At 41.4% G+C, this 21,241-nt stretch overlaps 1 protein-coding gene across 1 annotated transcript in view; it reads left to right on the forward strand.

The window, feature by feature from the left end:
- Positions 1 to 371: 371 nt before the first annotated feature.
- LOC102718013 (protein ENHANCED DISEASE RESISTANCE 2) overlaps positions 372 to 21,241 on the forward strand; it is a 32,398-nt gene continuing 11,528 nt past the window's right edge. Inside the window, exons 1-18 of the mRNA XM_006659379.2 lie at positions 372 to 687; positions 1,490 to 1,564; positions 1,779 to 1,832; positions 1,983 to 2,048; positions 3,038 to 3,087; positions 3,196 to 3,272; positions 10,062 to 10,187; positions 10,866 to 10,900; positions 11,732 to 11,832; positions 11,930 to 12,025; positions 12,339 to 12,403; positions 13,024 to 13,095; positions 13,713 to 13,880; positions 13,963 to 14,171; positions 14,278 to 14,344; positions 15,231 to 15,406; positions 15,939 to 16,040; positions 16,528 to 16,575. Of these exons, the coding sequence (XP_006659442.2) occupies positions 400 to 687; positions 1,490 to 1,564; positions 1,779 to 1,832; positions 1,983 to 2,048; positions 3,038 to 3,087; positions 3,196 to 3,272; positions 10,062 to 10,187; positions 10,866 to 10,900; positions 11,732 to 11,832; positions 11,930 to 12,025; positions 12,339 to 12,403; positions 13,024 to 13,095; positions 13,713 to 13,880; positions 13,963 to 14,171; positions 14,278 to 14,344; positions 15,231 to 15,406; positions 15,939 to 16,040; positions 16,528 to 16,575 (1,875 nt within the window). The 5' untranslated portion in view covers positions 372 to 399. The remainder of the gene's footprint in view (positions 688 to 1,489; positions 1,565 to 1,778; positions 1,833 to 1,982; positions 2,049 to 3,037; positions 3,088 to 3,195; positions 3,273 to 10,061; positions 10,188 to 10,865; positions 10,901 to 11,731; positions 11,833 to 11,929; positions 12,026 to 12,338; positions 12,404 to 13,023; positions 13,096 to 13,712; positions 13,881 to 13,962; positions 14,172 to 14,277; positions 14,345 to 15,230; positions 15,407 to 15,938; positions 16,041 to 16,527; positions 16,576 to 21,241) is intronic.

The following is a 21,241-nucleotide window of genomic DNA, read 5'->3' on the forward strand; positions in this document are numbered from 1 at the left end:
TAATTGATATAACCAGGGTCACTAGTGTATTCTACTGTTCCCATTCTCACCTCAAAAAACAAACACTAGAAATTGCCATCTGGGAAACCGACGCCCGACAGGCGTCACCTCCTTTTAATTTTTAAAGCGTAGAAAATCGAAATACCGAAGCGACCTCGAACCTAACGGCTACTTTTTGGCTCGCGTCCAGCACAGCCTCCGCCCACCACGGGTGGGGACAGGTGATATCCGACTATCCGAGCAGCACAGATCACAGAAGATGCGAGCGAGCTGGCTTCGAAGACTATAATAACGTCAGAATCGAGGCGCGTCGCTGCAAAAATTCCCCTTCCTTTTTTTTTCCTCCCCTACCCTTCTCGTTTCCTTTCCACCTTTCCCCCATCGGATTCCACCCACACGATGTCGGCGATGGCCACGACCGCCACCGCCACCGCGAAGCCACCGGCGGCGGGGGCGGGGGCCGGAGGGGAGGTGTCGGAGGTGGAGCTCTCGGAGGCGGGGTCGCCGGATGTGGGGAGCCAGAGCAGCGGGAGCGGGAGCGGGCGGAGCGCGGCGGGGTCGTCCGGGTGGGTGTACCACCTCGGCGTCAACTCCATCGGCCACGAGTACCACCACCTCCGGTTCCTCGTCATCAGCGGGAAGACCGTCGCCATGTACAAGCGCGACCCGAGCAAGCACCCCGGAATCGTCGGTTTCTCTCTCCCACACACTCTCTCCTCCCTCCTTTGCTCCCGCTAAGTCTCTTATGCGTGCGTGGCTGATTGCCCTCGCTTCTCGAGGATTCCGGCTTAGAGCGGGGGGAGGGGTTGGATGGAGGCGTGGAGCTGCTGCTTTATACGGGGCTCGTTGGTTCCCTCCTGCTTTACTCTTCGAGTCTTTGTTGGGTTTGCTTTGGCTTTGTACGTTCGCCGTTGCTTTGCACGCAGGGGCTTCGAACTTATCAGAATTGTGGGGTTTGTTGTTTTGCAAATTTTTTTATTTTATTTGGCGGAACGTAGGGGATGTCTCAATAGCTGCAATTGTGGCGAAAATGTGGCTTCATTTGATTTGGTTGATGCCAACCGTGCCATTTATAGTAAGAAATTGCGGCCAAGCTGTGTGTGCTCAAGTTCTGTATTTGCTTAATTACTGAATGAAGTGTGAAACGGCTGCAATTTAAATGATGAAAAGTTGCTGGCAATTTTAGGACCGATGCTTTGGCTGGATGCGTTGCCTGTATCTTATCAGCGTTGGGGTTGTTTTGAGTTGTAGTGTTGATTATACTGACATTTTTTTTAAAAAAAATGGTTATTTGATCTTGCTAGAATATCCATTTATGGTTGTTTTTTTTTCCACATGGCCTCGAGGTAACAAGAAAATTGGGTAGCTATGTATATACATTTGGACATAACACCACGGAGTGTTTCCTTATTTGCTGAATTTTGCTCTTCAGACTTTTAGGACATTACATTCATACAGAAGCTTACTAACTCTTGTTGTTTTATCTTAGCAACCTATCCGAAAGGGCATTGTAAGTCACACTCTTATGGTAGAGGAGCTTGGTCGCCGGATTACCAGCCATGGGGTAATGGTCCAATTCTGTCCTTATGATTAACATTTAACTGTCATGCTGTGTTCATAATTTTTTTAGTGCAGCATAATGTTTTTCCATCATAACGTTGTCTCAAAACCTAAAAACTTCCTCCTGAAAAATCATGCTTTTTTGTGCTAAAATGTATTGTTCTAAATGCCTCATTTACTTGCCTTTTATAAATAACCAGTTGTTTTTCTAAACCCAGGATTTGTATGTCTTGCGACTTTACAATCGGTTGGATCAAACAAAGAAAGGAGAGGTATACAGTTAAATATTTGCAAACAATGATCCTGTTTTTAGATAAAGGAAGCTTCTATTGATCTTAGATGATTACATCAAGGTGATACAACCACTCCAAGACCACTCCTATATAGCAATTAAAGGTTTACTGCCATATTCCTTTTACTAGATTGCATGTGGGGACCCCGGTGAAGCTCGTAAATGGATTGAAGCATTTGAGCAGGCAAAACAGCAGGTATCTAATAAATACTATCACTACATGTTATTATCTGTGTAAAGTAGTTTGCGTTTATTGGTTCATCTTCTATACCCATAATGCAAATGCGGGCTAACTTCAGCTACATGGAAGCACTGTATTCATGGTGTTCAGCTAAAAGTAATCTACTAATATTTTTATTTCCATTGTTTCTTAATTATGTTGTTGGCATTCAGATTATTATAACATATCAATCAAGTTGTTTCTTTATGCACTATTTACCAGAAATCACAAGTAAGAATCATGACAAGGATAGTAGAATCATTAAATAAAGCTTGCTTTCAAGAAATTTGATTGCTGGCATGAGGAGGCAAGGGAAGAATGAAATCTTGGAAATGTTGAAGTGTTAACAAATAAGCTAATTGGGTCCTCTATCATTGTTGCACTGGCACTTGTCCCTAAGTATTAGCACTTACTATTTTTCCATCACAGCGAATAGAGACTTCAATGTTTCGTTACTCACATAGGTCCTTAATGCAATGTCCACAGGCAATCTGTTATTGCTAGTGTACAAACCATTATGATAAATTAACGTACAAAAATGTTTACTCGAACAGTGAGTTTCAAATTTATAAACATAACCTGGTCTTTTGTTTTAGGTATGACTTCTGATTCCAATTGTCGCAACATGTCCACGTGTTTTCATCAAACCCTAACTAAATATATTAGTCTAAAATACAAGATGTAATAAATAACTAATTTTCCTCGAATCTAAAACCTATATACATATTTATGTGAAACCTATGGACTATGTTACTTATATGAAACAATACATTTTTTCAATAAAATTCTTTCAAACAATATGTGCATGCCTATATATTTGCAGCCACAAAAGATCTTGAGTGGATGTGGGTGTAGAACCTACCAATACCATCACCCTTAACACCCTTTTTAAAGAGCAAGAGAAGATACTTGGATAGTTTCTGCTACATTTGATTTGATTCTTTTGTTCTGATTTCTCATAACAGGCTGATCATGACCTGATGACGAGAGGGAATAGATCACAGAATGAAAATGAGTATGGGAGTTTCTCTGTGTGATGATACTTAGTTTTCTTTTCCAATTTGCAATTTACAGTCCTATGTTGAGCCATTCTCTTACACCATATAATTATTTACACCTGGAGGCTTAATCTTGATGGGCATCGACCACGTGTAAGGAGATATGCACAAGGATTGGGAAAACTCGTACGAATTGGTAAAGGTAAGATAACAGGAAATCAGGAATGCAACATTAATTTTTATCATGATAGTTAGATTATAGTTTCTATACTCCTATAAAAAGGAGTAGTGTTGGTGGGTGGTGAATCTGCTTGTTGTTTTAAAAGGAGAAATGGTTGTGGGACTAGAGGCCCACGTGTCAGCCAACCACCATCACTGTACTTTTTGTGTGAAGAAAAATAATCAAGATCTGAAATCTAAATATCGTATCAGTAAATTGTAAAACTTGCTAATCCTTTCATCACATTGATTTTCTTGAGAACAAAATTTACCAGGCATTGTTTTTAGGTATCCTATGTCAATTCTGACAGAGTTTAGGCTTATTTATGGATTGAGGCCGTGTTCTTTTACCACTTTTTCCAACTCATATTCTCTCATTTTCTAAGTGCACACTTTCCGAACTGCTAAATTGTGTGTTTTTTGCGAAACTTTTCTATAAGAAAGTTGCTTTAAGAACAGATCAATCCATTTTTCAAGTTTTTTATAGCTAATAATTAATTTATCATATGTTAATTCTCTGCTACATTTTCCGCTGGTTACTAACCCATACCCTGAATGCGGCCTAAGTTGTTATAGAGAGGACCAATGATACTGAATTTCAGAAACATTTCAATTGTCGGACTCTCTTACTCTGCAAAAGTGAGGTTTCCAGTTGTTCTCAGTCAGTTACAACACATACTATCTAGGCCCACATTGGCCCATACTTATGGCTATATATACTACACAGTCTAACGACTGATTACTTTCCCAATCCCAAGGTTAGTAACATGGTATCAGAGCAGGTTATGGAAAGGGGTAATCCAATCCCCTAATCCTGCCCCATTTCTTTCCTCTTTTTCTGCGTACCATCTTCAGGCCAATCTCTGGTTGCCGCCGCGACCAATCAAGCTGCTGTCAAAGCCACGATCCAGGCCGCCGTCGCGGTCACAATCCAGGCTACCGTTGCAGTCTTGTTTTGGTCGTCGTCGCGGCCCCCTGTTATAGATCCTCAAGTCCTTGCCCATTTGCAGCCGCTGCCATCGAAGATCCATCTCTTGGCCCTAATTGCAGTGTTTTCTATCTTCTTCCCAGGAGCATTCCTATTTCTGTTGCAGCTGATACACGGTGATAATTTTTTTCTGCTCCTGTTCTTGGTGTTGCTGTTAGCAGTAATTCTTGTTCCTTGCAATTGCAACATGTCACAGTCTAATGCCATTATAGTCAGTGTCATTCTTGATGGTCAGAAGTCAGAACTATAGAGAATGGGCCTTCTGTTCAGAAACTGCATTGAGAGGTTATGGTCTTGCTTTTCATCTGACTGATGATCCACCTGCATCCACTGCAAACAATGGTAATGCTGCTGATATTAAAACTTGTAAAATCAATGATGGGAAGGTGATGGCTGCCATTTTCAATAGCGTCAAGCAATCCATATTTGAGTCTTTCTACCCATAAGACAGCCAAAGCCATGCGGCCCAGTTTACAGGAGTGCTATGTTCAAGACAGTGGTGCTCTTCTTCATAGTCATGCAGAAAATTCGCTCAGTTAGCAGAACGATATGACCATTGATGAGTATTATTTTGCCTTTGAGCGTTTGATGGGACCTTTGCTCTCTATGGTGCCTCAGTGTACAGCAAATGAGTGTACAACACACAAAATTAAGTTCTTCACATATCGCTTTGTCATGGGAGTGAAGACTGATTTTGACTCTATTCGTATACGCTTGCTGCATGATTCTTGTTCTTTAACCATGGCACGTGCATTGCCTGACTTGATTGCTGAAGAGACTCATATTCAGTCTATGGCAGCAGCTCATCATACAGTGCTGGCCGCTTCAAATAAGGGCGGCTAATCCAGAGGTGGTTCTTCTTTTGAGCCATGCAAACCTTGCAAGAAGCACACTCATAGATCTGACTAGTGCTTTATCAAGTTTCCGGAGAAGCTTGCTGATTTTCGTGCCCGCCGTGCACGCTCAGGGTCGTGGTACACCTCTTCGGGCTCTTGATTCCGGTGCCTTCTTTCATGTCACATCAGATCAGTCCTAGTTAATTGATTGCAAGCTGGTCAATGATGGATGCTCTATTCAGACAACTGATGTACTTCTTGCCATATAACACATACGGGTGCTCTTGCACTTTTCGTTTTTTTATTCCCGATGTCTCTTTTGTACCTTAGTTATCTATGAATCTCCTTAGTTGGTCAAATCACTGACCAAAGTTGTTTTGTCGGATTTGATGACTCATTTTGTTTTGTTCATGATCTCAAACAGGGGTTGTGATTGGGACTGCCCATTGCTGTAGAGGTTTCTCTAACCTTTATATCTTGGACACCTCCCCTTCCTTCGACCTCTCGTCTGTCTTCCATTGTTGCGTCTATCACATCATTCGCTAAGTGGCATCATCGTCCGGGTCATCTATGTGGGTCTCGTTTGTCCACATTAACAAATAGTGGTTGTTTAGGTCCAACGTCTGTTGAGTCTCATTTTCATTGTAAGGGTTGCAAACTTGGCAAACAAATACAACTCATATTGTTCTAGTGACTCATTCTGCTAGACCTTTTGATCTTATTCACTATGATATATGGGGTCCAGCCCTCTTTGCTACAAAATCTGGTCATAAATGTTGTCATTTTCGTTGACGATTATTCTTGATATACTTGGATCTATTTCATGAAACACCGTTCTAAATTATGCTCTATTTATTAATCCTTTTTCCGCATGATTCATATTCAGCTTCCCACCCTTATTAAAATTTTATTCTCTAACTCTAGTGGCGAGTATTTGTCTCATAGGTTTCGCTAGTTCTTGACATCTGAGGGGACTCTTGCTCAACTCTCATGCGCTGGTGCTCATGCTCAGAATGGTGTTGCTGAACGAAAACATAGACATCTCATAGAGATTGGATGGACACTCTTGTTGCATCTTTTGTTACCCTCTCACTTCTAGGGGGAAGCTGTTTCTACCGCTATTTATCTCATTAACCGACAACCATCATCCAAATTATCAGGCAAATGTCCAGGTGAAGTCCTTTTTGTTACTTTCCCTAAATATGATCGCCTTTGAGTTTTTGGTTGTACATGCTATGTCTTGCTTGCACCTCTTGAGCGAACTAAGTTGACGGCTCAGTCGGTTGAGTGTCTTTTTGGGGTACAGTCCTGAACATAAGGGTTATTGATTGCTATGATCCTTCCCCTCATCGTATCCGTATCTCTTGAGATGTCACTTTTGTTGAAGATCATCCTTTCTTCTATAACTCTTCAACACATTCATTGTATTCTCCCATAGAATCCACATCTTTCTTGTGTCTTCCTCTTGATCCGTCCAATGATACATCCATTCCACCATCATCTCCTCCACTTCCTCTAATTCCTATATCGCCTCCCGAACAACCACCAACATCGTATTTATCGGAACTACCTGTCATCCACAACTACACACGTCATCGTCCACAACACAAAGAGCTTCCGCCTAATGCTCCATCCCCGGCCAGTCCCTCTGCTCCTGATTTTGATGCTTCTGCTAACACTAATGAGTCAAATGTTATTTCTAATGAGATACAGGTTAATGATGGATATAATCTTTGTGATCGAACCACTATTGAGCCTCCTAACAGATTGGGTTGTCCATGTGCAAACATACCGCGTGTTGGTGTTGTTTTTCATGAGCCAAAAACCTATCAAGAAGCTTCTAGCATTTTGGAGTGGCAGCGTACTATGTTTGAGGAGCTTGTTGCCCTTGATCGTACAGGTACTTGGGATATTGTACCATTACCTCCACATGCAGTCCTTGTTTCAAGTAAATGGGTATTCCGAATTAAGACCAAATCCGATGGTTCTATTGAGAGATATAAAGCATGCCTTGTTGCTAGATGTTTTCATCAGATTCAGGGATTTGATTATGAGGAGATTTTTGCTCTAGTTGCTCATATGATCATTGTTCGTACTATGATTGTAGTGACTGCCATTCGTTCATGGACTATCTCTCAGATGGATGTCAAGAACACTTTTCTTCATGGTGATTTACATGAAGTTTATATGCAGCTCCCTATGGGAGTTGATGCTCCTTCCAGACATGTCTGTTGGCTACTTCGTGCCTTATATGGCCTCAAGCAAGCTCCACAACATTGTTTGAGTGCTTTGTTTCTATCATCAAGGCTACTGGTTTTTCACCCTTTGCTCCTCTTATATGTTGATGACATGCTGATTTCAGGAGATGATGAGCATATTTCTCTTGTGAAGAAACAATTTGGTGACTAATACTAAATGTTAGACTTAGGCTCTCTTAGTTATTTCTTGGGCATTGAGGTTACACATTTGACAAAGGTTTATTATCTTTCTCAGTCCAAATATATTTAAGATATTATTGATCGTTCTGGTATCATTGATAATTAGACAGTTGCAATTCCTATGGAACTCCATTTGCAACTTCGTCCTGATGATGGTACACCTATTGAGGATCCCTCTCGATATCGACATATTATGGGAAGTCTTGTCTATCTAACTGTCACAAGGCCCGGCCTTGCTCATGCTGTTCATATTTTAAGTCAGTTTGTCAGTGCTCCTACCTTAGTTCATTACGATCATCTCCTTCATGCACTGAGGTATTTAAGGGGCATGCCTTCTTGAGGCTTGTTTATGCTCGAAGTAGTTCTCCTAAGCTCCATGCTTATTCAGATGCCACTTGGGCAAGTGATCCTATAGAACGTCGTTCTGTCACTGTCTATTGTATTATTCTTGGTTCCTCTTCCCTTACATGGAAGACTAAGAAGCAAATTGCTATATCAAAATCTACTACAGAGGCTGAACTTTGAGCACCTGCCTCTACCACAACTGAGATTATATGGCTTCGTTGGTTATTGGTTGTTTTTGCTATTACTTGTGACTCCCCTACACCTCTTCTATGTGATAGTACTGGCGCTATACAAATTGCCAATGAACCTGTGAAGCATGGCCTCATGAAGCATATTGGTGTTGATGTCTCGTTTACTCACTCATTGTCATCAGAAAACAATTGCTCTCCATTATATGCCATCAAAATTACAAGTTGCAGATTTCTTCACTAAAGCACAAACTCAAGAGCAGCGTTGACTTCATTTACTCAAACTCAATGCTTTTGAACCGCCTTGAGTTTGAGGGGGGTGTTACAGCTCATATTGTCTAGGCCCATATTGGCCCGTACTTGTGGTTATGTATACTACACAGTCTAATGACTGATTACTTTCCTAATCCCAAGGTTAGTAACAAGCATGACAACCTACTTTGACTTTGAAGCTCTGCATAAGAGTTGTATACGAGCATAAGCTTATGACTAACTCAACAAAAAGCAATTGAGGCATAGTTTGGGCAAAAAAATATTTTTTAGTTACAAGAAAGACTATGCGAAACACTACAACTTGTGGGATTATTCAGTTGATTTCTATGATGTGTGTTCTAGAGAGGTCTCATAGTTAGGAATTAAGGAAAATCAATGCATTACTATTATGACCAAAATGTAATGCGTCAAAGCACACGGGATCGATCGTAGACTAAGAGTACAATTATATCCTTTATAGTCGTTTTTTTGCGTTTCAGTTTATTAAGGGGAAGAAAATAAAAAAGTACAAAAACTAGGATAACCAAAGTCCTCCCACGCACTCAACTCAAGCAACACTACCTTGGTTTGCCTGTCTAAGAAGCTTTCGGAGGGCAGATGCTCCCGCTAAACACCAAAGGTTTCCCTTATTCCCGACCACCTGTAGGACGTTGGCATACTAGGATTGACATCAATGAAAATGCAGTCATTTCGATGCTCCCAAATCTCCCAGGCTACTAGGATAACCAAGGAGTTAAGCCCCTTGTTCACTTCCTTTGGCCAGCCTCTAGAGGCTTGACACCACCATCTCACAAAACGATCAGCTGAGGGTTGACGCGCTGCATCAGCCAACCCCAGCCTTAAGAGTGCCGTCCACACTTGGTGGAAAAAAACATAGGAGATCAAAGTGTGTTGGATGGATTCTTCACTTTGATCACTGAGGAGGCAGACCTCTGGGTTCTGCAATCCGCGTTAGCAAGTCGGCCAGCTGTCCAACATCTATTATTGACAGCCAGCCAAATGAAGAATTTACATCGGAGAGGGGCCCAACTCTTCCAAATGCGTTTGCAAGGAGTGAACTTGATTGATCCCAGGAAATAAGCTTGGTAGGTGGATTTACAAGTGTATGTACCATCTGCGGTGAACTTCCAAATATGCTGGTAGTGAACTTCTTGTTGTAGAACCACCCCTTCTACCAAGTCCCAAATGGCCAAGTACTCATATATAACCTGGACAGACAGCACCCATCTTCAATTGACCAAGGCTTGCGCTGCAATACTCTGCTTCTTTGCAGCCACCTATCACACCAAAATTGGGTATTCTCTCCATTCCCAATTATAGTTTGGACAGTCATATTGAAGAGGGAAAGGACGTTTAGAGGCACCTGAATAGGTAAACTGGCCCAAGGCCTAGCAAAATCATTTTTGCGAAGCCACAGCCACCTCATTCGTAGTGCCCATCCTAACATGATAAATTCCTAGCTGGATTTGAAGTAACAGAAACTCTAGTGTTTTACAACAGGTTTGCTTGCCAGTTGTGACTGATACTTCAAGAATTTCTATCATGAATGTCTTCAGTCAGTTTTTGTGGTATTTTTGTGTAGGTTATTCTAAGGTTTTGAGTTACCCCAATTATAAAGTTTTGTATGAAAGTGCTAGGTGCTAACTATGTGATAGATCGATCCTTTACTTACCTACAGTTCTTTTATTAATGTTTTCATTACAGGGCCAGAAAAGCTCCTGCGTCAGTCTTCAGATCTTCAAAGCCATGAGATAATTAATACACACTTTGGAGGTGATTCTGGAGATGCATTTGAAGCACACGAATGGAGATGTGTTCGAACATTTAATGGTATCCTTATCTATACCTATTTGTACCTCATAACCAATCTGGTTCATCTGCATGTATTCCTCTTTTGTTCCTTTTGGATGTCTACTTAAACCTATGTTAGATGAAGTTAAAAGAATATCTATGTTATTTCTATTGCTGAAAAAGAATGTAGCTGTGAATTACTGAATCTACATTTCATCTGGCAATCTACATGGCCAGTTGGCCCTTTCTTTTATGAACTATCATGACGCTGTTGTATCTTGGACAGTTTACATTACATAAATCCATGCACAAGAAACTGAAACTTGAGTTCTGAGTTCATTGCTTAAGTGCTCAGAATACTGGTTGGCAGCATGCCCTTATGACCCTGAGGCTCAGCTTGTACCCCTAACATTTTGTCAGTAAATATTATTTTATCCGATAAATTAAATTGGATTTAGATACACAATTTTTCTAACTATTACCCGGTCAATTTCATCTCGTATGTTCTGGAACACCATAAACATATCAGTCTGCAACTCGATTGAAGAAAAAACAGCTAGCCAATCACATCTCTAAACATGGTTCAACTAGCATGAACAAATGGGTATTTACCTTTATGTCTATTATTCAATTCCTAGGGGCATATAATTATAACATTTGAAGCCTCTCTAATCATGTCCAAATTCCTTATTTTCTCCTATGTGTTCAATTTTGCAGGTGTAAGAATTTTTGAAGATATTGCAAACCCAAAGGTAAGAAGGTATTCTTCTTAATTAGGTGAAATATATAATATAGTGCTGTAGCTTTGCTAGATAGATGAACATATCCCCAATTTGTTGTTACCCTGGGCTGGCTGGATCAATCACCGGAGCCAGAGACGATAACTGGGTAATTAACAAGATAGGAAGGGAAGAACAGAGGAGCTCCATTTTCTCATTGTCCATGGTCTTGTTGTTTGCTTGGTTGTTGATCCGTTTTCGGCCGTAAAAAACTCACTCTCTATGAAGCAATAATGATTATGCAAGGAGCAAGCCACATAACAATGCTTGCTACATATCCAACTATGCAGCAGCCAATATTTGGTCAGACAGCCCCATACTCCATACATAGTGCTACCATGTTCAGACCTGTTTCTCAGTTTTACCAGTTTATGTTTGCACTCTAGTAAAAATTAGTATGAGGTTGTTCTGTTCTTCAATGACAGAAATGCCTGAAGTGGATGATCACCTTCATCCAATGAGCTTTGATCTCTCCCAGCAAAGTTGCTGCTGCTTAATGAGTTATTTTGTGGTCCAGAGACTTTGTTTTGAAGCCATTAGTTGCCAAAATTTTGTTAGATTGACCATATTTGGTTTGCTGTCAAAGCCTGCGCCTGTTGGTATTGTTGCTTATTTCTGTGCCAAATTATGATTAAATCATGAGCTACTAATTTTCCTGACCAAGATTTGGTAATATTGACCTTTTCAACAAATTGGCTGATTTTAGGAACGAACCAAATAGGACCATTACTCTTTCAAGGTGTTATCGAATTGACTATTCACATGTATTTGAGGAAAGAAAAAACTTGTTCCTAACTTTTGTAGGGAGGAAAAGGGCTACTTCTTAAGTCTGTTGGTGTGGTTGGGGCAAATCCTGATACTGTATTTGAAGTGGTTCTCAGCTTTGATAAGCATAAACGATATGAGTAAGTTAACAGTTGATTTGCACCTTACAGTGAAACCAAATACAAGTTCTACTATGATATATTGACAGCTTGCTTTACTGAAACTATCCTGTGCCAGGTGGGATATGCTGACTGCCGATTTGGAATTGGTAGAAACAATTGATGGATATTATGATGTAGTTTATGGGACCTATGAACCTAGATATTTAAACTGGTATTTTCTCTCACTGTTTTGTGCATTATTCCCTGAATACAGTGACATAAACATTATACCATTATAAATGTACTATTTGGACATATTTAATGTTTTTTTTTCGTACTGATGGCACCCATAAGGATTAGCTGAAGTCTGAATAAGATCAAATAGTCCTCTTTTGGAATTTGGGCAACTTAAGCTTGACATAGGACATGCCTTTTTTAGGAAGCATATTGGTTATAGCTGAAGATGTGTGCTTCAGTTTATTAGTTACGAGCTGTTGCTATTCTTGAATGTCAATTCTGCTGTTAAGTATGGATACTGTTTTCAGGTGGAAAACAAAAAAGGATTTTGTTTTCTCCAGACAATGGTTTCGTGGACAAGATGGGGCATATAGTAAGTAACGAAGTCTTTATTATATCATGGTTTTATTTTAAAATATTTTAGGTTTCTGCTACTACTCTTCGACATTTCTAAACGCATGGTCCTGACATATACTCCCGCGAGCTGAAACGATAACAACTTCTAGCATTCAAAATTTATCCTGAAACACAGCAACTTCTCCACCTACATTTTCTTTGTCAACCAATCACAACCTTCCACCATTTATTTGATTCCTAACACTTTGTAACGTAAGGCTATAGGGGTCCTAGGGAAAAAATATTGACCAAGATTGATAAGCCTATGCTTTCTGGTGCTTCCGTTTCAGGAATTCATTTTCACTGGAGTTGACACTGAAGTAGTTACTTGGGTTTATATCTCTGTCATGACCTAATCAAAGTCTTAACTTACTGATCCATGCTATGTTGTAAACTCATAACGGGTTGGTATGCATCAGCTTTGCCCACTCTTTACACACAAATAAACGTACACAAGAAATCATGTTGTGACTATGTATAGGGCAACCTAGCTGTCTTGTATATTGGCAGCACATATAGCAGTTGTTGCTTCCACAATATATTTTGTGTTATGTTTCAAATGAGTTGGTCATATGTTAGTTTTTCCTCTTTATGCAGTCATTTTGCAGACTCCTGCTAGTCACAAGAAAAAACCTCCGAGGCATGGCTATGAGCGTACAAAAGTCAATTGTAAGATTCATCGTTCTTACCTTTATTGTAATTTTTTAGCTTGACTCAATGAGTTGAGTTGTTTGTTGGTCCTGTATCTTAGTATTTAACTTGTTTTGTGATGACTTGAAGCAGAATTAGAATATCCATTTATTTTCCTATTTCAAGAAATTTTGGTCACATCATGTTCTTAAGTTCTGTTCAACCATGCCAGCGTTTATTCTCTCTTATCATATACATTCATTTAGTATTACTTACCACTCACACAAAATATCCTTTTTCATCTTTCCAAAACAATTGATGGATAGATCCTCCCTTAATAGAAATTTGGTTATGGCACTTTCATATGCCCAAAACCTATTATATTCTAAACAATAATTATGGTCAAAGTAAACTTACTTTGACTGCATGGGTTGATGACAACATTCTTTTATGACCAGAGGGAGCATATTGTAGTAATTGCATAGGATTATATCAGATAAAAATGAATAACTTGTAATCAACTTGGGTGGATAATGAACTTACATTAGCCAATTCATTGATAACTATAACGTTTTGCCCATCCCCCTCAAAACTGGACAAACAAAAGTAGGGTTTCACATTTTATTGTAATTTGTTAATTTCAACATGTCTTTCAGCCTCGACATTGGAACTAAGGAGGTTGAACACACCAGGATCATCAACTCCAAAGTGCCTTGTTACTCATATGTTGGAAATGACCCCAAGTTTTTGGGATAGATGGAAGAGAAAACACAACGTGAATTTCGACAGAAGTATTGCTTTTGCTTTGCTCAGCCAAGTAGCAGGTTGGTTAGGTTTGCTTTTATTGCAAGAAATAATGTTGCCATTTGGATATTATAATAATGCCCTTGTTTTTCATATGGATAGGCCTAAGAGAATACTTTGCAGCAAATCCAGCTTTGACATCTGATTTGCCTTCAATAGTAGTGAAGCCCAAAGCATCTGATTCTTTGATCATCCAGAGTGAACTGGAAGATTGTGAACTTAATGATGAATTCTATGATGCACTTGCTAGAGGTGAATCCTTTGAAGATGAGGATAGTGATGATGATGATGATGATGATATGATTCCTAAGGTGATATTTTATGGTTTAAAATCATCATTATGCAAATCAAAATGTTATATTTTATTACGTTCAGCAATAAATGAAAACTCAATTTCCTTATGAAATTTCTGTGCAGGTTGGAAAAGTGAAGTTCAAGAATGTTTCATGGGCTATCGCTGGTCTTGCTATGAAGCCCACTAAAGGTCAGAATCATAAAATACAAGAGACATTGCAACTGTTCTAACAATGGTGGATAGTATGTTGATAAAAATACTCCCTTCGTCTCAACATAAAAGACTTATGCCCCTTTTTTTGGAGGGATTAAGGTTGAAGTGTGGAATAATTGTATTGGTCGAGAACTTGAGATGAGAAAGTAGGTGAAGAAATTAAATAGGAGAAGGTGGTGATTAGTTGAGATGAGGAGGTAGATGGAGAAGTAGTTGTATGTTGAGACAAATTTGAATCCTAGAAGAGCTATATTTTGAGATGAATGGAGTACATGCATTTACAATTAGTTTCTCAAGCCACTAAATGAACATTTATACACGAAATTTGACTACATAAAAACTATAAAAATAATTATTATAGTTTTACTAAAAAATGATTATAATTAAATTTAAAAATAAAGTAAATGGAGATGACCATTTCAAAATGAAGGAAATTGCAATACAACATCTGTTTTACCCTTTAAGCTGCTAGACGGCACAACTGCCAGTTGGTAGCTTGCATTACAACATTTTGTGGTCCATTTCAGTCATTTCTGATTTGTCTTAAGGCAACCATTGGAGAAGGAAAAGTAGTAGTATGTTGTAAATTGTAACTAATCAATTAAAATGGTAGCACAATACATATGGGATAAACTGAAGAATGATGCATCTTATAGGCACTCTCTTATTTAAGCTTATTGACTTTTGGTACATAGAAGGGCGGTAAACATCAATAATTGACTATACTGTAACGTTTTACAATATGCCCTTAAATCCAGAGATCATGTCCAATTTTGCTATCTTTCTTGATTTTGATTTTCCTTCTAATATAATCCCATGGTAATAAAATCAAATTCCTCCATTCAAATATTTCCTCCTGCAGCTTCGGTCGAGAAGAGTGAATTGGTTACAAATTCAACTCCTATAACTATTGACCCAAACCATTTCCATGGCACTCTTCAACGAGCGAAAAGAGAAGGCGACCCAAACTCTTGGAGTGAGCCTGGTGGAGAGAAGTTTATGATAAGAGGAAAGACTTACCTGACAGATTACACTAAGGTGGGAGGGAGTACTACATTTCTATTCCACTAATTAGAGAATTTCAGAAACTACATTATATATTTCTCTATTAGTTAAAAAAAAGTTAGCCATATGGCTCAAGTACTTCCAATTAGTAGAAGGTTTTGTTTGATACATGATGGTGTGTATATCAGATCTTCTTTAAACATTTCAGGAGATTAATAATTATGTTAGGAGCATATAATTATTGTGTGGATTAGTGAGTGTATTTTGAGCTATCTAAAGTGTTATTAGGTGTCAGTATTCTTAGCAAAGAGCAACTAGTAAAAGTTTCAGATATCAGCCCAGCATTTGGCTATGCGCCTTATTGAGTTGGAGCTGCTATACTGGGAAAATGCATGGCTAGTTTATGTTTAATTATCCTATTCTGAGAAGGCCATTTCACAATATGGTTCCGGTTGGCTATGAAGAACACGATTATTTTGTCACATGATATTATCTCTGAGAAATATCTTTTTTTTTCTCTCCATATTTTGACCTATCTAATGCTGTTCATTTGGCATCTGCATAGGTTGTTGGAGGTGATCCCCTTCTAAAACTTATTGCTGTTGATTGGTTTAAGGCTGATGAGCGTTTTGATTCAGTTGCCTTGCACCCCAAGAGCCTTGTTCAGGTAAAAGAAAGTTAAATAACCAATGCCAATATCACATAATAATTCAACCAGCATTTTCTCTATCATGTTTCTTTATGTAACTGGTAATATGCCTTTCAAAGGATTGATGCAGTCATGCTAGAATGAAACCGTGGATTCCTTGTGTAAACCAAATGGAATAAATTTTGGTCTCATGTGCCACCTCCAATATACAGAACATCGACAAAAATCTATTTAACACTAGTTTGACCATGAGTAGTTGATTTTATATATTATCTTTATGATATTCTTTTTTAAAACAAAATTGGATAAGGTTAAAACCTCTCATTGTATCATTGTAAACTTTACTTTTTTTCATGAACCTGAAGGCAAAACTCTAGTTTAAACTCAAAAAACATTAAAGTGTTAGATAGGGGCTTCATGTTGTCTTCCTACTTCCAGTGTACTGAATGACATGACCATCTTTCTCTATCGTAATTTTTCTGATCATTACATATTCACATTACAGTCAGAAGCTGCAAAGAAGATTCCTTTCCTTCTTGTCATAAACTTACAGGTAAGTGCTAACTTTGTATTTTTGAGCATTAGGTAGTTCAAAATTACAGCTAAAAGTTATATAGCTACAAAATATCAATACTTTAATGAGTCAACTGGACTTTTTGTAGTGACTTGTGTTATGAATAGCACGCTTGTATTCATAAGAGAGCACTAGGCCCGAATATATACATGTACAAGACGAGTACATAAGGAAACTATACAAAGGAATAAGAGTAGGAATCGGAGTAACAGTACGAATAGGAATACATCTAAACTTTAACACCCCCCTCAAACTTAGGGTGACTCAAGAACACTAAGATTGGAGAGATAGAATCTATGTCTAGCTCCAGTCTATGCCTTTGTAAATAAATCAGCCAACTGAATCTCCGAAGGCACATATTTAGAAGCAACAATTCCATCTTGTACTTGTGCTCGTGTATAAAAAGCATCAACAACAACATGCTTAGTGAGCTCATGCTTCACCGGATCAAGTGCCATGCTGATAGCACCTGTACTATCAGACAAAAGAGGAGTCGGCGTAGAAATAGAGACACCAAAATCCTCAAGCAACCACCGTAACCAAGTAACCTATGCTGTCACAAGAGCCATAGCATGCAACTCAGCCTTTGCACTCGAACGAGAAACTGTCGTCTGCTTCTTAGTTTTCCAAGAAATGAGAGAACCACCAAGAAACACACAAAAGGCAGAAAGAGATCTACGATAAGAGGAATCACTAGCCCATGTAGCATCACAATATGCCTGGAGCTCTAAAGAGCTATAGCGTGGAAAGAACAAACGATGAGATATAGTCCCATGAAGATAGCGCAGAACACGAAGCAACTGAGTATAGTGAAGCTGGGTGGGAGCAGAAACAAATTAACTCAGGATATGCACGGAATGCGAGATATCAGGACAAGTAACACCAAGATAAACAAGGCTCCCCACAATATGACGATAGCGAGTAGGATCAGAAAGAGGAGCACCGTCAGTGAGGCGAATATGAACATTGAGCTCCATAGGAGTGTCTAACATTACGAAGATTAGTAAGAGATGCACGATCAAGAAGGGCTCGAATGTATTTCTCTTGAGAGAGATAGAACCCCTTGGTTGTAGAGGAAATCTCAATCCCAAGAAAGTAATGAAGAGGACCAAGATCAGACATCAGAAACTGCTCACTAAGGCGTGTCTTCACAAAGGCGATATACTCAGAATCATCTCCCGTAATGATCATATCATCAACATACAGAAGAAGAGTCCGACCACGAGTAGAAGTATGAACAAATAGTGTTGGATCATGATGACTGGTAGAAAAACCAGTAGCGGTGACCACAGAGGCAAAACGCTGAAACCAAGCACGAGGAGCTTGCTTAAGACCATAAAGTGAGCGACAAAGACAACAAACCATACCCTGGGGAATAGAATACCCTGGTGGTAGATGCATGTACACCTCCTCACGCAACTCACCATTAAGAAAGGCATTCTTGACATCAAGCTAAGAGATAGACCACTCGTGGACAGAGGCAACCGCAAGAAGTGTGCGGACGGTGGTCATATGGGCGACAAGTGCAAAGGTTTCATCATAGTCGCAGCCATACTCCTGCTGAAAACCGCGAGCCACAAGACGAGCCTTATAGCACTCAAGATACCCACTTACAGGTAATTGGACGGACACATGACGGAATGGGAACAAGTTCCCATGTGCCAGTACACTCACAGCAGCAATCTCCTCCGCCATAGCATGTTGCCATTCTTGATGAAGCATGGCATCATGATATGAGGTAGGTTTAGAAAGAACTGTAGTAGAATAGGCTGAAGGAGAATAACAATCAGGAGGCCAACGAATACGACCACCACGTCTGACAAGCTGTTCGGGCGAAGAATCCTCAGAGGAAGATGCATCAAGCGAATAAGATGTCTCATCAGGAGATGAATCATTGTCAGGAGATGATGACACATCAGGAGAAGAAGGCACACCACATCGAGTATAGACTTGCGTCACTGGTGGCTTCATAGAATAGTCAGGCGTTATAGAAGAAGGAACCAAAGAAGGAGGCGAATAGTGCTATTCAAGGAAGGACAAGGGTAGTAAGGACGAGACTCATCGAAATCATCCACTGTACCATCTCCCTGACGAACCAACTGCTCCTGGCGAATAGCAGCAAGATAAGTGGATTGTCCAGAGGGCTCATAGTGCTCACGAAGAAAAGTCCACATTTGATGTGTATACTCGAGCTCAACAATATCAACAGAAATCCGATCCTCCATTATAGCAACAAGAATGGCAGCAGCACGAGCATCCTCATCAATCCATGTCCTATAGGATCCATAGGCCGAATCATAAGTGGCCAAGCGATCATCATATTCAGTATGCAAATGCTCAACACGCTTGTCATATTCCTTAAGCAAACGAGTAAATTCCGTCTTCTGGTCAGCAGTAGCATTCTCTGGAAGAACAGGCTCATGTGGAAGCATAGGCTGCGGAGGAGCAGTAGGACGAGATGGACAAGGAAGATCACCAGTCAAAAACTCCCACAGGCGCAGGCCACGCATATGAATCCGAAGATGAGGAACTCAATCGCGAAAGTTAGTGCCATTGAAAAGCACTGGACAACGAAGAAGAGCAACACCACTAAAAGCTTGCGAAGGAGCCATGACGATGACGAGAGCACAAAAGTTTTTTTTGAAAACCGACCAGTTTAAAGAAACCAAGTCAGCCGGCTAGCTGGTTTCAGATCCAGATCAGATCTGGCCAGCAGCGGAGGCGATGGCGGGCGACCGTATGGGCGGCAACCCTCGTCGGTGGTGGCTCGCCCCCGGTTGCGGCGACCATGCAGAGGCGAGGCAGCGGCTCTCGTCAGCGGCGGCCGGCGCTTGGGCTGGTGGTGTACCACGCAGAGGCGAGGCGACGACCCTCGTCGACGGCGGCGACAACCCGGCCCCGGTGGGTTTTGGCGACGACAGCGGCAGAGGCGGTGGCGCTTGGCTCCTGGCGACGGTGGCGACCGCAAAGGAGGCACAAAGGAGACGGTAGAGGTGCAGCTCCAACGATGGTGGCGTGGCCTGCAAGCGCAACACAAATTCTTAGGTTTGCTCTGATACCATGTTATGAATAACACGCTTGTATTCGTAAGTGTTGCAAATTGTGATTAGATTAATTCCTCCCAGACCCTAGAACTCGAACCCCCCCCCCCCCCCCCCCCGCAGTCTGAACATACAGGCGTAGCGGAGTTCAAGACTGGACAAGAAAGAAACACACAAGAACTCACACCCCACCCCCCCGCAACCACAACTAGCCACCGGCGACGTTGAGGCTGGAACGGAGCTCCGAGAATGTCGAGGAGGGGAGACCCTTGGTGAAGATGTCAGCAAACTCGGAGGTAGTCGGGTCATGGAGAACCCAAACATGGCCAAGAGCAACGCGGTCGCGGACAAAGTGCAAGTCGATCTCCACATGCTTTGTTCGCAGATGCTGAACCGGGTTGGTGGAGAGGTAAACAGCGGAGACATTGTCGCAGTAGATGAGAGTGCTCTTGGCGAGCGGACTGTGGAGCTCCGCCAGGAGCTGTCGGAGCCACGACGCCTCAGCCACCACCCGGTACTCTGCTTCAGCATTGGAACGGGAAACAACAGGCTGTCGCTTGGACGACCAGGAGACAAGGTTGCCGCCGAGGAAGACGGCGTAGCCAGAGGTGGAGCGACGAGTGTCTGGACAGCCAGCCCAGTCAGCGTCAATGTACACGACGAGCCGTAGTCAGCTGTGCCACGAACATAGCGGAGGAGCCGCTTCAGAGCATTGAGGTGTGACTCGTGGGGATCATGCATATGGAGGCAAACCTGCTGGATGGCATATGTGATGTCTGGCCTGGTGAAGGTGAGGTACAGCAAGGCTCCGGTAGGTAGTCAGGTCAGTAACAGGATCGCCCAAGTTGGTAGAAAGCTTCGCCTGAGTGTCGACCGGAGTGGAACACAGCTTGCAATTAGTCATCCCGGCCCGCTCCAGAATGTCAAGAGCATACTGGCACCGGTGAAGAAAGAGGCCAGAAGGACGAGGCTCGACAGTGACACCCAGGAAGTGGTGGAGCACACCCAGATCCTTCATGGCAAACTCCTGCTGCAGGGACTGGATGATGCGCTAAAGCAAGGGATGATGTTATCGACATACAGCAGCAGATAAGCAGTGTCAGTGCCACGACGGTAGACAAACAGGGAGGTATCTAACTTGCACTCGGTGAACCCCTGGCAGAACCAAGAACGTGGCAAACCAAGAGTACCAAGCCTGCGGAGCCTGCTTCAGTCCATAGAGGGACTTGTTGAGGCGACATACCATGTTAGGATGGCTGGAATCCACAAACCCTGCTGGCTGCATAGACTGTCTCAGACAAGGTGCCATCGAGGAACGCATTCTTGACATCCAGCTGATGCACGGGCCATGAGCGAGAGAGCAAGCGAGAGAACCATGTGCACTGTGGTGGGCTTCACAACCGGGCTGAAAGTCTCATCATAGTCTACACCAGGACGCTGAGTAAAACCCTGAGAACCCAACAACCTTGTAGTGGTTCAAGGAGCCATCAACACGACGCTTATGCGTCCAGATCCACTTGCCGGTGACCACATTGGAACCAGACGGACGTGGTACAAGGTCCCACGTCTGGTTGGCAAGAAGGGCCGCGAACTCCTCCATCGCC

This window comes from Oryza brachyantha, chromosome 8 (genome assembly GCF_000231095.2).
Source record: "Oryza brachyantha chromosome 8, ObraRS2, whole genome shotgun sequence".
In the NCBI taxonomy this organism is placed as follows: Eukaryota; Viridiplantae; Streptophyta; class Magnoliopsida; order Poales; family Poaceae; genus Oryza; species Oryza brachyantha.